A 15,851-nucleotide genomic window follows, 5' to 3' on the forward strand; every position below is an offset into this window, starting at 1 on the left:
GATAAGTTGACTCACAGAATGGCATTGGAAGTTGTGGAAGGCCTGACTAGGAAAACGCCATGGTGTAAAGTCTGGCTCCACCTGAATTTTCTCAGTAGAGAGTTTTGCTGAGATCATGGTGGGCAGGGTCCTGAGAAGCTTGTTGGATACTAGCATGGCTTTTACAAGACCCAGCCCTGGGGGCAGACTTTGGCACAGTGGTCAAGATGCCACCTGGGATGCTTACATCCCACGTTGGAGCACCGGTCGCGTCCTGGATCCCTGCTTCTGATCCACTTTCCTGCTGATGTGCACTCTGGGAGGCAGCAGGTGTTTGCTCAGCTAGCTGGGTCCCTGCCACTGCATGGAAGACCTGATTTAACACACACCTCCTGGCTTTGGACTGGTCCAACCTTGTGCAACTTTGGAGAGCGAACTAGTGGATGGAAGATTTCTGTCAGTCTGTTTCTGCTTCAATTTCTCTATTTTTGCCTTTAAAATAAAACGAAAGTAAATAAAAATTTAGAATTATAAAATAGACACAATCCTCTGTTGGGATACATATCTCCCATGGTGAGGAGAAATTGGCCCTGTTATCCATTTCTTGTTATTTTTTTTCCTTAGTTAATGAGACCAGTAAATTGCTCTCACTTTCTGGATTAGTGTTGTTATTTTCTGATAGCTTGTGAGAACATTCTAAGACTTCTTGGCCCAGTGACAACCATCTTTGCTATGGCCTGCTGTTGGCCACCAGGGCCAATTTTCCCCAGGTGGCCACAAATAAGTCCTATTACATGACAAGTGATAGGATTCAAGACATTCCGTGGAGTTACAAATTCTCCCTGCCTGTTGTTAAACAAACTCTGTGCTTCTGATTCACTCATTCGTTCCCAAGAATGTTTTGTTTCATTTACCATAAATAAGTTCAGCCTGGCATTTTCCTTATATTGCATTAATATTGAAGTATAGGATGATCAATTTTCTTCATTTGAACAGTGAGAAGTTAATCTTCCTATGTACATAACACTGAGTTATGTATAATAAGGACCAGATTAAAGGTCCTCTTCCCTCCACCTCTGTACTGCTAAGCATCTTCACACATTCAGCTGGGCAAACAGCTCTCCCGTGAGAGGTGAAGGCTCCTACAAGGCTCAGAGCTGGTTCACAGTAGGGCCCAATTAAATTTTTGAATCTGCAAGGTTTAAACTTAACAACATTAAATCAAAACAATCCCTTAAATGATAGAAACTGTAAATTTCAGAAGAAGACTTCCTTACTGAATCTCTGACCAGCAACCGATGGTGCTTTTCATCTCCTGTGCTGATTGGTTCTCCAGATTATCATCACTCAACTCTGTAGTAAAGAAAGGAGTATCTTGTTTTCTATTATTTGAAATGTGCCCGGGTCAGAGTTGTCACAGTGAGACTCGCCTGCTCCCCTGGCACCAGGCCCCTCCTGCTCTCCAGGATGCTGTGTCCTTGGCTCTCCCGAGGCCCCTGCCTGGCAGCTCTGACTGTGACACTGCTGGTGCTGAGCCCCACCCCGGCTTTGGCTGGGGACCTCCTATGTAAGTGCATGTTTTCGATGCTGGGTTATTATTGGGTGGGGACGGGAGGGAGTTACTTTGTCACTGTGCCCGGGCTGTGTTTCTTTAAAAAATGATACATTTTCTGCAATGACCACCTGTCTTTACCACATGTATCCTACATTACTTCTCTGAAGAGGACCATGAATGCTTGCCCTCTCTGTGAGAGCTGCATAAGGGGCCTCCTGTTCAGGCCATTTCTTCCCAACTCTCCTCCAGTTTACCTTCGCCAGCCTTGCACCACGTTTCTTCAGAGTCTTGAGAGCATTCAGACATAATGATCTTAAATTAATACCTCATACAGCACTTCCATTTATTCTGCTGGGTTGTGACATGAAAAAGAGGGTTTCTCTGGATGTTTCACAGGGAACCAAAATGACTGTGAAGGAATCCTGAAAGAACAAGTCTTACGTGCTCTGCAGGATCCTTTACGTTGGTGTCTTTCCTTAGGTGTGGCGTTATTATCTCCCATTATCTCTCTTTTCTCCCTGAATTCCAATGTTTATGAAGCCTATACCCCTGAACGTGAGATTCTCTGGTGGAAGTCGATTAGTGTTCTCTCTGCTGTGGAAAGCACCTTGCAGTGGAAGCAATGATCCTTAGTGTTTGGAACGGCACTTAGGAGTCACTGTTTGGTGCCTTGAAGAATGTAAAGCATCTTCTGAAAGCCTGGCTGAAGTTGGGTTTCACTAAAAACTTATGTGACCCATTCTATATGATGTTTCTAGTATGTCTTCTACGTTTTCTGACTGAAGCCCACAGAAAAGATTCAATTAATGTAGGATATATTATAAGAAATTCAGCAGTTTCACTTGAGTCCATCTCCTATACCCATAACACAGTGGTACAGAGACCATGTGAAGGCTTTTAGCATCCTACAGTCCTGAAAGCCCAGAAGAAAGTCAAGGGAACTCACTGGCCTCCGGGTGTGTCATCCTAAATTTCATGGGGTCATTCCTCACACCTCGCAATAACCACATCTCATTTTTTCTACCTCCAGCTCCTCCCTATTCTTTCGCTAGCTATGTGATCACCATTACTAAAAATCTCCGATTTTTCACAGATCCTCTGCACTGTAGGAGATCCATCAGAGGAGAGGAAACAATGAAAGTTTCCCTCTTTCTTTTTTTTTAAGTTTATTTATTTATTTGAGAGATAGAGTCACAGACAGTGAGAGGGAGAGACAGAGAGAAAGGTCTTCTGTCTGCTGGTTCACTCCCCAAATGGCTGCAATGGCCGGAGCTGCGCCGATCCAAAGCCTTGAGCCAGGAGCCTTTTCCAGGTCTCCCATGTGGGTGCAGGGACCCAAGGACTTGGGCCATCCTCTACTGCCTTCCCAGGCCACCGCAGAGAGCCAAGGGGAAGAGGAGCAGCCGGGACTAGAACTGGCACCCACAGGGGATGCTGGCACCACAGACGGAGGATTAACCCATTGTGCCTAGCACCGGCTGAAGTTTCCCTCTTTCTTAAAATCATCTTTTCCTTGCTTGTGAATATGTCTGGTTGGAAGGAGTACAAAGAGGAAGTTTGTCTGACTTTCCACAGAAAATGGGAGGGGGCAAATGTGTTGATGAGAACAAAAGAGAAGGGGAGTTTAAGTCCCTTCTTGCTTTCCAGGGACAATGATCCATTTCCAGGAATCTGATTTGTTCATTTGGAGCACAGGTATGGCACTGAGCATATATCCTGAACCCCATTCTGTGCTCAGAGAATTCCTTTTGAATAAGACGGAAAGGGTGTCTAACCTCATGGAACTTTTTTTTGTTTTGTTTTTTTTTTTTTTTTTTTTTTTTTTTTTTTTTTTTTTTTGACAGGCAGAGTGGACAGTGAGAGAGAGAGACAGAGAGAAAGGTCTTCCTTTGCCGTTGGCTCACCCTCCAATGGCCGCCGCGGCCGGCGCGCTGCGGCCGGCGCACCGCGCTGATCCGATGGCAGAAGCCAGGAGCCAGGTGCTTTTCCTGGTCTCCCATGGGGTGCAGGGCCCAAGCACTTGGGCCATCCTCCACTGCACTCCCTGGCCACAGCAGAGAGCTGGCCTGGAAGAGGGGCAACCGGGACAGAATCCGGCGCCCCGACCGGGACTAGAACCCGGGGTGATGGTGCCGCAGACGGAGGATTAGCCTAGTGAGCCGCGGCGCCGGCCCCTCATGGAACTTAATGACAGACGAGAAAGGCAAGAACCCAACATGGATTTGGCAAAGAAGAGAACTTCACAGAGCAGGGAGTGCTGTGAAAAAAGCGGGGCAGGGTGAAGGGATCAAAAGCATTGGAATCTCACATCTTCAGTTCCAGAGACCAGGGAGCTTCCATGAAAAAGGGACTTATAGCTGAGGCAAGGGTCCTGAGAGGACAGCCATATGTGCTCCAAGGGACGAGTGATCCACTGAGGGTGATCAGAGGAAAGGTGGAAATGTGAGGAACCCGTCCTGGTCCAGGTTTAGAACTGTTTCTCCAGAAACATCAGTTTGTTCAGGCTTTCTTTCATCAGATACAATGTTGGCCATTTTTGCAATGTGGTTCTCCGATGTTGTGTAATGAACTCTGGCTTTTCAGATGGTTCACACTAACAGTTCTCACCCAGGGACAGCTTCCCTCTCGTTTCCCCCATTCTTCCAGCATTGGGCATTTGACAAAATATCAGGTCCACAATGTAAACAGTGCTGTTCTTGAAATAACTGTGCTGTGCTGTGCACGGTGCTGATTCTGAAACTTCTAGACTCTCACATTAATATAAATACACACCCCACAATTCAGGTTTTCATAGTTATTTTACCTTTTTTTATTAGAAAACAGAGTAATAAAAAACCAAAATTATGTATTTGCATAAAGTCAGCTTTCTTGTTGAATCCACTAGATCATTGTAAGTCCAAGGCCTGCATTATTTATTTATTTATTTTTACCTTATTCAATGCTTAGTATGTTGTGAGTTCTTAGTCATTCCCTTCTCTTTAACCTTTCAACAACTTGCCTTTGTGAGACATAAATGGTGATGTCTGCTATAAATATTCTTCAGTAAAATGCCTCAAACTTCTGCAGAAATTCTATATGCAGTATTACTGGTCTTGTCAGATACGCTCATTTACTTGTTTCACTTTTAACCACAGGATTAACTTTTTTAACCTGTCAATGACCTTTTATCTGTTTAATTAGTTAAAAGCAAAAATTTAAGACGCACATGTGTATGGTGAATTCATGCAGGGATTCACTCACACGGTGTGTTACCCTTGCATGTATGTCTGCATGAATGCAAACAGTAGAAGCACAGGTGGTGGATGAGCCCAGAGAGCTCTGAGGCACAGCCTTCCCCGCACCCCATCGAGTCTGAGTTTCCAAATGAATTTGGCATCAAATTTCCGTTGAAAAGCCCGTGGACGCGTGACAGAACCAGAGTTCACCTCCTAAACTTCCACCCTACGTCACCATTACTTGTTGTAAATCCTGAATGCCGACGGCGACCCAGGACGGTGCACACAGTCTTTCACCGTCTCCTTCTGTGCCATGTGTCCGGCTTTGTCCGGTTTAGCGCGTCTTTTCTCTCAAACTCTGGGTCGTGACATTTCCTTTCTTACGCATGCGCGCACGCACACACGCACACACACACCACGCACTCTTCCTCTAGCTCACTCCAGTTCAATTTTTCGTGCCCCGCAGTAAACATCACTCCACACAGGGTCCTTCTCGGCTCCCTCCCGTAGCCCAGGTCAACACATGGTTCTCGGTTCTGGATTCCGAACCTGTCCTCACTTGGCTCAGTCCCGTGCACACCTGCATGTGTTGGTTTCGTCCGTCACTTTTACTGGGCGGCGCGGAGGCGGAGGGGTCCGGACCCTGCACTCAGAGGGGTTTCCCGCCCCAGGGGTCTCCCTCCCTCTAAGGCTGGGGCGGGACGCAGGGCGCAGGGCGTTGGGGGCGGTGGGGTCCACCAGGGCTATCCTGGGTCCGCCTCCTCCCAGGGCGCCCGGGCAGGCGGGCGTCGCCATCGGTCTCTCCCGGGGGGCCGCCCGTGTGACGCGGTGTCTGTGTCCCCGCAGCCCGTTTCATGCTGCAGATGAAGTATGAGTGTCATTTCTCCAACGGGACGCAGCGGGTGCGGTACGTGGAGAGGCACTTCTACAACCGGGAGGAGACCCTGCGCTTCGACAGCGACGTGGGGGAGTTCAGGGCGCTGACGGAGCTGGGCCGGCCGGAGGCGGATGCCTGGAACCAGCGCGAGGACAGACTGGAGGACAGGAGGGCCGCGGTGGACACGTTTTGCAGATACAACTACCTGGCGCTGGAGAGCTTCGCTGGGCGGCGGCGAGGTGGGAGAGCCGGGCGCGAACTTCCGGCACCTCCAGCCCTTAGATGTTTATTTCAGGTCGAATTACACTGCTATCTTAGTGTGACATTTCTCATAGTTAAAATGATTGTTAATTCGGCTTAGAGCTATAATTTAGCTTAACATACTGATGTTACTATTTTAATAGTGCCAATAGGATTTAAGCAGGTACACCGATTCCTTTTTTTTTTTTTTTTTTAAAGATTTATTTATTTGAAAGTCAGAGTTACACAGAGAGAGGAGAGGGAAAGAGAGAGAGAGAGAGATCTTCTATACACTGGTTCACTCCCCAGTTGGTAGCAACAGCCTGAGCTGCTCCGATCGGAAGCCAGGAGCTTCTTCCGGGTCTCCCACGCGGGTGCAGGGGCCCAAGGAGTCGCGCCATCTTCTACTGCTTTTCCCAGGCCATAACAGGGAGAGAGCTGGATTGGGGGTGGAGCAGCTGGGACTCGAACTGGTGACCATATGGGATGCCTTTGCTTTAGGCCAGGGTGTTAACCCGCTGCGCCAGAGCGCAGGCCCCATACCCTACTTGTCTGTTCCTTAACACATTTTATCTCACTTCCCCCTGTGGTACCTGCTTTAGAAAACAGTTCCAAATACACTGGGCCATACACTGGACCATTTGAATGGGGGGAAGGGGTAGTTCCAGGAGTCCTTTACTTAATCAAAATCAGAGGCTACTTAAGTCCCTTAGATGTGGCTTTTGCATACCACCTGCCCTCCCCCCATCTTTAAAATCACCTTTAGATTGCTTAGGATACCCAGTACAGTGTGTCTTGTGGATAGTAGTTACACACGATTGTTCAGGGAATATTAATAGAAAACAAAAGCCTAACTAGTTGTTCAGTGCACTCCCAATGATCTTTTTCCAAGTATTTTCCATCCCTAGACAGTTGAATCCCTCTGTACCAAACCTGGCGATACTGACAGCCAAGTATACTCTAAAAAGTTTTATATATAATTTATGTGTTTATATATAATTATAAACATATATTAAATAATATTTATATTATAATTACATGTTATAATTTATGTATATATAATTTATATAATAAGTATAATATGTAATTTAAATGTCTAGTTCTTTTAAAAAATATTTATTTTATTTTTTTGAAATGCACAGTTACAGTGAGCCGGGGGAGAGACACAGAGAGAGAAAAACCTTCCATCCTTTGGTTCACTCCCCAAGTAGCCTCAACGGTCAGGGCTGGGCCAGACTGAAGCCAGGAGCCATGAATTTCTCCCAGGTCTTCCACGTGGATGCAGGGGCCCAAGCACTTGGGCCATCTTCCATTTCCTTTCCACGCCATGGCAGAGTTGGATTGGAAGTGGAGGAGCCTCAGACTCAAACCAGCCTCCATACAGGATGAGGCACAGTAGGCTGTAGTTTAACCGCTATGCCACAGCGCCAGTTCTTGTAATGTCTATTGCTTTGATGTCTGTGTTTTTGAACATTTTTCACATTTATTGGCCGGTGGTTATGACTGCTCTCAGTTATCTGCTATCTCTTACCTCTGTGGTTGGAATAGAGTGTTTTTTTTTTTTTTGAGTGTTCCATAAGTTTTTCTAGGCTGTAACATGCATAATGCTTTGTTGACATTGACATTCATATTTTCTCCAGCTTATGATTTATATTTTGATTCTATTTATTATTTGACAAAGTAAAAATGTAAATGTTCTTATTTAATGAAATATACCGCAAAATTGTTGATAATGATTTATCACCAATGTTAAATTTGTATTTTATAAATGTTATGAAAATGCTTTCTCCTTTAACAAAAGTGCCTTTGCTGAGATTGGCTGTGTCAGGGATTGGTCATGCAGACCCTGCCCTGACCTCAAATGTAAGTTTAGAAACAGAGACAGTTGTAAAACCGTAACAATACTAAGAATAGCTGTGCTTGTTTTGCACAGGAGAGGGGTTGAACAGATGGTTGTAAAATGAGAACTTTCACGGAAACCTTGCTCCTTCCCCTCTCCTCTGGACTCCTGCTCTAGACTGGAGCCTGGTGTGGAGAGAGGCAGAAAACAACCACCAAGGAGAACTGCTGTGCCGGCCTCACTCACCCCTCTCCCTCTGCCTCCTAGTTGTGCCGAAGGTGACCGTGTACCCTGCAAAGACGCAGCCCCTGCAGCACCACAACCTCCTGGTCTGCGCTGTGAGTGGCTTCTATCCAGGCCACATTGAAGTGCGGTGGTTCCGGAATGGAGAGGAAGAGGAGGCTGGGGTGGTGTCCACAGGCCTGATCTGTAATGGAGACTGGACCTTCCAGACCCTGGTGATGCTTGAGACAGTTCCTCAGAGTGGAGAGGTGTACACGTGCCAGGTGGAGCACCCGAGCGTGACCAGCCCCATCACCGTGGAATGGAGTGAGCAGCTTCCCGACCCGTAAAGCCCTCCCCCTCCAGGAAGGGGACTCTGCCTGTGGCCGAGTGTCAGGCTGCCCTCCCCGCACTGTGTCTACATCTGCTGCATGCACACCTCTCCTTCAGGTCACTGAGGGTGACCTTGTGGTGGTCTCTACAAACACCTGCTCCCTTAGAAGATAATTTCACTTGGCAGGTGGGAAAGAGGCTGCCTCTGCTTTGAGCTTCCTGTGATATCACACGCATCCTGGTCATCCTCTTGGCCATGGACTCCAGACCCAAGCCATAGGGTACTCAGCCCCCAAATTTTGCTTGCCTGACCATTTTATTTGGAAATAAGTAACTTCTTTTTGATTATATGGTTTCCCAGCTTTGGGAGTTCACCTTGAGTCTCAGATGAGTTTTAAATTAATGTTGGACTCAGTTAAGACTTTGGGACTCCTGTGGATGGAATGTTGCATGTGAGAGTGAGTTTTGCAGAGCGAGGAGGGAACATTATGGATTGAAAAGGATGTGGCTGCACAAAACTTTAATGGAAACCTCCTTGCTCTTTCCACTTTCCTCTGGACTCCTGCTGGATCCTGGAGCCTGGGTGTACAGAGAGGCAGAAGGCAGGCACCAGGGAGAACTGCTGTGCAGGGTCTTCCTGAAGTGAGCAGAGTCTGGTCTCAGCTCTGCCTTTCATTAGCTCTGCCATCCTGGGCAAGCCCCTTAGCCTCCCTTAATCTCAAACTCCTCACACATTAGCTGTCTTTTCAGAGTTGTGGTATTTCAATGAGTTAAATGCCTGATGCTTGTAGCTACTCAGTGAGATTAAAATAATTTTTTTTTTTGTTCCCAGAGATGCTTAGTCATGGTTGCTCTTCTAGTTTGAGTTACTTCTCCCATTCTCAAAGCTCTACATCCCCAGGACTTGATTGAAGTGTTTGGATTTTGGACAAAAGTCACTAAATCTAAGAGCTCTAAATCTCAGGGTCCCAACTAGAGAGATTGGGTCTCTGATCAAAATGTCTAACTATGGCTTTTTCTCCCAGGGGTACAGTCGGAATCTGCTCACAGCAAGCAGCTGAGTGGAATTGGGGGCGTGGTGCTGGGTCTGTTCTTCCTGGGTGTGGGGCTGTTCATCTACTGCAGGACTCAGAAGGGTAAGTCCTGATGGTGGTGAGCACGCTGCAGAATTTTCTTGGGAAGGAAATGTGGCTTCGCTCAAACTAGTCATTTGTAAATCACTGGTACTGTGCAAAATCTTTTTTCCCCCCAATTTCCTGAAAATCGGAAAGCAATCACTCCTGGTGACTGTTTCAAAGCCTGACGGGTTATGCTTCATGGAGATAAGAAAAGGTTAATAAGCATAGAGTTTTGTGAGTCAGAATCCTGGGGCCAATGATGTAAGAGCCACTAGGGCTAACTAAAGTGCCCTTGATTTGTGCAACAGCAGCTGCATTGGTCACAGGTGCTTAGTGTCTGCTCTTTGACTTGGTTGGTGTGGAATGCAGTGATAGAGAAATATGACAGATCTTGGGCTGGGAACATTGTATTTGGGGAAATGTTTGCCTCCATGACTTTTTTTTTTTTTTTTTGACAGGCAGAGTGGACAGTGAGAGAGAGACAGAGAGAAAGGTCTTCCTTTGCTGTTGGTTCACCCTCCAATGGCCACCGCGGCTGGTGCACTGCTACGGGCGCACCACGCTGATCTCAAGGCAGGAGCCAGGTGCTTCTCCTGGTCTCCCATTGGGTGCAGAGCCCAAGCACTTGGGCCATCCTCCACTGCACTCCCGGGAAACAGCAGAGGGCTGGCCTGGAAGGGTGCAACTGGGACAGAATCCGGCGCCCCGACCGGGACTAGAACCTGGTGTGCCAGCGCTGCAAGGTGGAGGATTAGCCTATTGAGCCGCGGCGCCGGCCCTGCCTCCATGACTTTTAAAAAATATTTATTTATTTATTTATTTGAGAGGCAGAATTATAGACAAAGAGTGGAGGAGAGACAGAGAGAAAGGTCTTCCGTCTGCTGGATCACTCCCCACATGGCTGCAATGGCCAGGGTTGGGCCAATCTAAATCCAGGAGACAGGAGCTTTTTCTGGGTCTCCCATGCAGGTGCAGGGGCCCAAGCACTTGGGCCATCTTTTGCTGCTTTCTCAGTCCATAAGGTGAGAGCCCATATGGGATACTGGTGCTGAAGGTGGTGGTTTAGCCTACTATGCCACAGTGCCGGCCCCCTCCAGGAGTTTTAGGTATGATTCTTCCTCTCTCTTTCCCAGGTTGCTCTGGGCTTCAGCCAACAGGTAATGCTCCTTTAGCTCCTTTTAAAAAAAGTTATACAAGTTAAACTTTTTAAAAGTAACACAAGTTTTAAGTATTTCATATGTACAGATTTAGGAACATACTTATATGACACATAAATAAAAGCTAAAAAAAAAGTTACATGACACAGATTCAGTTTACCTTAACCAGGTGACAGAGTTGACAAGACGGGAGACAGAAATAAATGGGCAAGGTTTTGGAGCCATTCTTCTGACCTAGCTGTTTTCAGTAAAACTTCTTTTATTCATGAAAAAAAGTTGTGTGCTCTGAGCTACCTTTGACCAGGGAGACTTTAGATTTTTCTTTTTCTTTTTTTTTTTCTCTTTACTGCAGTGTGATTACCCGGAGCCCCAAGAGAGGAGGGAAAGCAACCATTGTCACAGTCAGCTCTGAGTACAGCCTTGCCTCTGTCCCCTGCAAGGCTCCTGGCCCGGAGTGAAGATGGTGACACATCGAAGAGCCTCCGTCCCTGATTCTTCATCATGACATCTTTTCTGGAAGGCTCCTATTCTTTCTCACAGAGAGTGGTTCCTCAGGACCTGGCTCCCTCCTGGTTCAGTGACCTACAGAAAATGTCCTGTCTATGGCCTCCTTGGCCCCTGGCTTTGCCTGGAAGTCTCAATACTGACGGCGGTGCCTTCTCTGCATTGTTTGCAGCTATTATTTAGATGCAACCCTTGCAGCCTCCTCTGCATCGGATATCACCCGGTGCTACAGCACTTTAACACACTTTTCTCAAATAAGGTGAAATACTGTCGGCATCATACAGCTGCAAGGAAGCGAACTGGAAAAGAGAGGGAGGATCACATCACCAAGCAACAAGAGTTTTCATTCCTAGCTGATAAATAAGAGAAATAATGCATATGTTAAAGGCATTGATTTGGCTGTTCTACATGTATGCAAATATCAAACCATCATGTCGCACACTACAATATGTGCAGTTTTTTTCTTGTCAATTAAAAATGAAAGAAAACGAAATCAGAACCTTAAGGAGGCAATGCATAAAAACTGAATACAGGCTGTGGCAATTGAAACAAATGATAAAAACTTTATGATGGCACACAAGCTGGGAAAGTAAATCAAAACTGCTTTTGGCCCTTGTCTAAACAATCAGGTAGCCACAGTTGTAAACTCTGTACAGACATAAAAACCAATGGGCCTCCTTAGTATACTATTACAATAAAGGTGTGGAGAGGAGTATTAGCTTTTTGTTCAGTTCCAAGGAGGAGGCTCTTGGGAAGGAAAAGGTTTATTTGTCCTTATAGTTTGGAGGTCACAGTTCAGGATCGCATGTGCCCATAGCCTGGTGGTTGGTGGAGACTGAACAAAGTAGGTGAGGAGCAGTGGTCCCGTGGTAAGTGAGGAAGTGGAGAAGGAAGCTGGTAAACTTGGCTCCAGTAATCAACCCTCTCCTGACAACAACTCTTCAAGGGCACGACCCCAGTGACCCAAAGACTTCCCACAAGACACACCTCTCAGGAGCCACAATTAGAGCAAATCTCCACCCTTAATTCATCAACCCTTAACATTAAGACAGTAGAACTGAAACATGTGTGTGAGTTTGGACAGTCACATTCTATTCAATCTGTAATATTCCACCCCTTGCTCTCCAAAACTCAGTCTCACATGCAGCATCCCTTGAAGTTCCAAAGTCTTAACTCAGTCCTACATTAATTTAAAAGTCATCTGAGGCTCCAGGTGAACTCCCAGAGCTGGGCAAGCTACATAATTGAAAACAAGTTACTTATTTCCAAGATAAAATAGTGAGGCAGGCAAAAGTTACACATTTTCCTCCTAAATAGGATAGGAAGTAGAAAGGATTAATAGGGAGAAAGCAAGAGTGAAACTCTGTTGGGTAAACATTAAGTCTTGAATTCCATGTCCAGAATCCTTGGCACATTGTTGGGGGCTGAGCACTCTGCAGCTTTGCTAGCTGCCCCTACTTCAGTTCTCTCTCTCTCGGAGATAGCTCTCAGTTCTGTGGGATAACTGAGGCAACTCATTTCTGTGGAAACTGCAGCAGTGTTGCCCCAGATTTCTACTTGGCAATGCTCTGGTGGAGGCTCATTGCAGTGACTCCGTCCCTGAGACGAATCTCTAGCTCAGTCCTCAGTTTGCTTACAACGTCCCTTGAAATCCAGGAGGGGCCTCCGTGTCTCCATAGCTCTGTTGTGGGAACATGGTTTCCCTGCTGCTGAATTCCAGGTTGTTGCCCTCATGTGTGAGAAATTTAAGCAGAAACTTAGATAAAATGTAAAAATGGGAGCAGGATTTATTTAAAGAGAGAGTACATACAAATTCAGATGCAGGTGTGGACAGCCCAGTGTTGAAAGCTACACGCCACAAGAATCCACCTGTGAGGAGAGGGAAAAGGAGGAGGAGGAAGAGCGAGCTGCACCTATGAGGAGAGGAATGTCCTCCACCCTCGTTTGTCCTCCCCTCCTTTCCTGGGTAGGGGGTGGTGACCTAATTGAAATACAAATGGGGCTGAGTTTGGGTGGGGTTCGGTGTGCATGGTGAGGTCCTCTGGGCAATATGCATGGCGTCTCCACGTGGGGCTCTGAGTACATTGCTTGTCTTGGTATCTTCATTATGCTGGAAGACTCAGGTGCTCCTTAGGAAAGTGGGTGTGCTGAGTAGGCCGACGAGGAGGTGGATTTAGGGGTGCAGGCTAGAGACAGAAACTGTGGGAGCCCTCCCAGCTCTTCTGTTCCCTATATGACTGCCTGCCTATCCCACACCAACTCTGCCCGACTGCACCTTGTGGCTGCTCTCTCGGGTTACATGCTGATGTCTGTGGCTTTCCCTGGCTGACCTGGACACGGCTCACAGATTTTCATGGTGGGTTTCTCATGTTGCTACGTTTCTGGCGTTTCCTCAGCGGCTCTGCTCTCAACAGCCTCACTATGCGCTGCTCCATGCATTCCCATCTTGCAGCACGACTGTGCCTGGCCTCCTAGGCTTTTCATTGAAAGCTTGGTGGAAGCAGCCATGAGCCTGTAACTCTTGCCTTCTACCTGGCTGCAAACCCAGCATCATGTGTCAAGGTCTGTCACCAGCAGGGAACACCGCAGTCTTTGAGCAATTTGCAGGCAAATCAGGATCAGGAGCTGCTTTGTGAAAGGATTCTACCCTGAAAGACCTTGGAAACAAATGCGCACTTTTCTGATGGACCTGTGATGGTTGGGGCAGATTGCAAGTTCTCTGTTGTACCCTTGGGGTCTTTTTCCCATTGTATTGCTCATTAATGCAAGGCTTCCCTAAACCTGAACTAATCTCTTTAGCAAGCAGTAGCTCTATGGCCTCTTGTCCCAAACACATCACTTTCTCTTCATTCCTTCCCTGGCCAGGCTGTGAGTTTTCCGAATCTGTCCTGCTCACCTTTGCCTCCTGATTCTCACTGTATGACTTAGTAACAGCAATGCCCGTGCTGCAGCCTGAATGCTTTGCCGCCTTGAAATCTCCTCCACCTAACAGACGTGTCCATCATCTTTATGTTCAGCCTCCTGCAAAGTCTCAGGGCAGTGACACAAGAAATCCCGGTTCTTTACCACAGTGGAGCAAGGGTAGTCTTTAGTCTAACTCCTAACAGCATCTTCATTTCCACTGACAATGCCACCAAGCATGGCCTTCATCACCCATATTTCTTCCAGCACTTCAGTCTTCCGAGTCTTTATCAGAATCACCCTCAATGCTCTCCTTACGGCATTCTAGTCTTTTCTAGTATACTCCTCCAAATTCCTCCAACCTTCCCCAGAAAAGCAGTTCCAAAGACTCTTCTGCATCTTCAGGGATAGTTAATAATAATGATCACACTTCTTAGTACCAATTTTCTATACAGGTCAGTTTTCTCTTATTTTAACTAAAATATCTGAGAAGAGCTTATTGGGAAGAAAAAGGTTATTTTTGGCTTGCAATTTGCTTGTAATTTGGAGGATCACAGTTCTGGATTGGGGAACTCCATAGTCTGGCCCCTGATGGGGGCTGTCCATTTCGGAATGGGTGCAGAGGGACAGTTATACGGTCAGCCAGGAGGCAGAGAGAGAGGGTAGGCTGAACTCAGCTCAAACGACCAACCCTCTGGTGAGAACCAATCTCCTAAGGCATGCACCCGGTGATTTCCCACCAGATCTACCACTCAGACACCAGATTATATCATCTACACCTGTAATCCACCAATGTTTAACATTAAGATGGCAGCGTTTAAACATCTGTGTGACTTTAGAAATTTCAGAGAAAGACATACTGTTTTTTTTTTAAACTTTTATTTAATGAATATAAATTTCCAAAGTACAGCTTATGGATTACAATGGCTTCCCCCCCATAACGTCCCTCCCACCCGCAACCCTTCCCTTTCCCTCTCCCTCTCCCCTTCCATTCACATCAAGATTCATTTTCGATTCTCTTTATATACATAAGATCAGTTTAGCATACATTAAGTAAAGATTTCAACAGTTTAGAAAGACATATTGTTTAAGAAGACATAGGGTACTGCTTTTGTATTCCCATTGATCAGTCACTTTTAACTGTAAATCAGATCTGAAAAGTTGGTAACTTGGAATTTGCTTCAAAGTAATAAGCATTTGAGCATGATTTCTCCACTGTCAAGAGAGAACTATTTGGGGCAGGTGTTTTTGCATAGTGGGTTAACCTGTGGCTTGCAGTGAAGGCATGCAACATTGCAGTTCCCAGCTGCTTTACTTTTGATCCAACTCCCTTCTTCTTTTGATTTTAAGATTTATTTATTTTCTTGAAAAGCAGAGTTACACAGGGGAGGGGGGAGAGAGAGAGAGTCTTGCATCTGCTGGTTCACTTCCCAAAAGTTGGGCTGATCCAAAGCCAGGAGGCAGGAGCTTCTTCCAAGTCTCTCACAAGGGTGCAGGGGCCCAAGCACTTTGGCCATCTTCTACTGCTTTCCAAGACTATAAGCATGGAGCTGGATTAGAAATGGAGCAGCTGGGACTCCAAACAGTGCCCATGTGGAATGATGGTACCGCAGGAGGATGCTTAACCTACTATGCAACAGCGCCAACCCCTATTTACTTAAAATTTTGACATCTGTGTTTGTGAGTGGTATGTCTGCAAATTGATTTTTGTTGTAGGGTCTTTTTTATTTTTTTAAAAAAGGATTTATTTATTGATTTGAAAGGCAGAGTTACAGAGAGAGTTACACAGAGAGTCAGGGAGAGAGAGAGAGGTTTTTCATCTGCTGGTTTGCTCCACAGATGGCCATAACGGCGGGAGCTGTGCTGATCTGAAGCCAGGAGCTAGGAGCTTCTTCCGGTTTTCCTACACG

The 15,851-nt window shown here is 46.4% G+C and overlaps 1 protein-coding gene across 1 annotated transcript; it reads left to right on the plus strand.

The window, feature by feature from the left end:
• Nucleotides 1-1,384: 1,384 nt before the first annotated feature.
• On the plus strand, nt 1,385-11,541 carry LOC100349667 (HLA class II histocompatibility antigen, DRB1 beta chain). The gene is made up of 5 exons (XM_008262755.4): nt 1,385-1,546; nt 5,596-5,865; nt 7,974-8,255; nt 9,287-9,397; nt 10,889-11,541. The coding sequence occupies exons 1-5, from the start codon at nt 1,447-1,449 to the stop codon at nt 10,891-10,893; spliced, it is 768 nt and encodes a 255-aa protein (XP_008260977.1). The 5' UTR covers nt 1,385-1,446; the 3' UTR covers nt 10,894-11,541.
• Nucleotides 11,542-15,851: the final 4,310 nt, after the last annotated feature.

This window comes from Oryctolagus cuniculus, chromosome 5 (genome assembly GCF_964237555.1).
Source record: "Oryctolagus cuniculus chromosome 5, mOryCun1.1, whole genome shotgun sequence".
In the NCBI taxonomy this organism is placed as follows: domain Eukaryota; kingdom Metazoa; phylum Chordata; class Mammalia; order Lagomorpha; family Leporidae; genus Oryctolagus; species Oryctolagus cuniculus.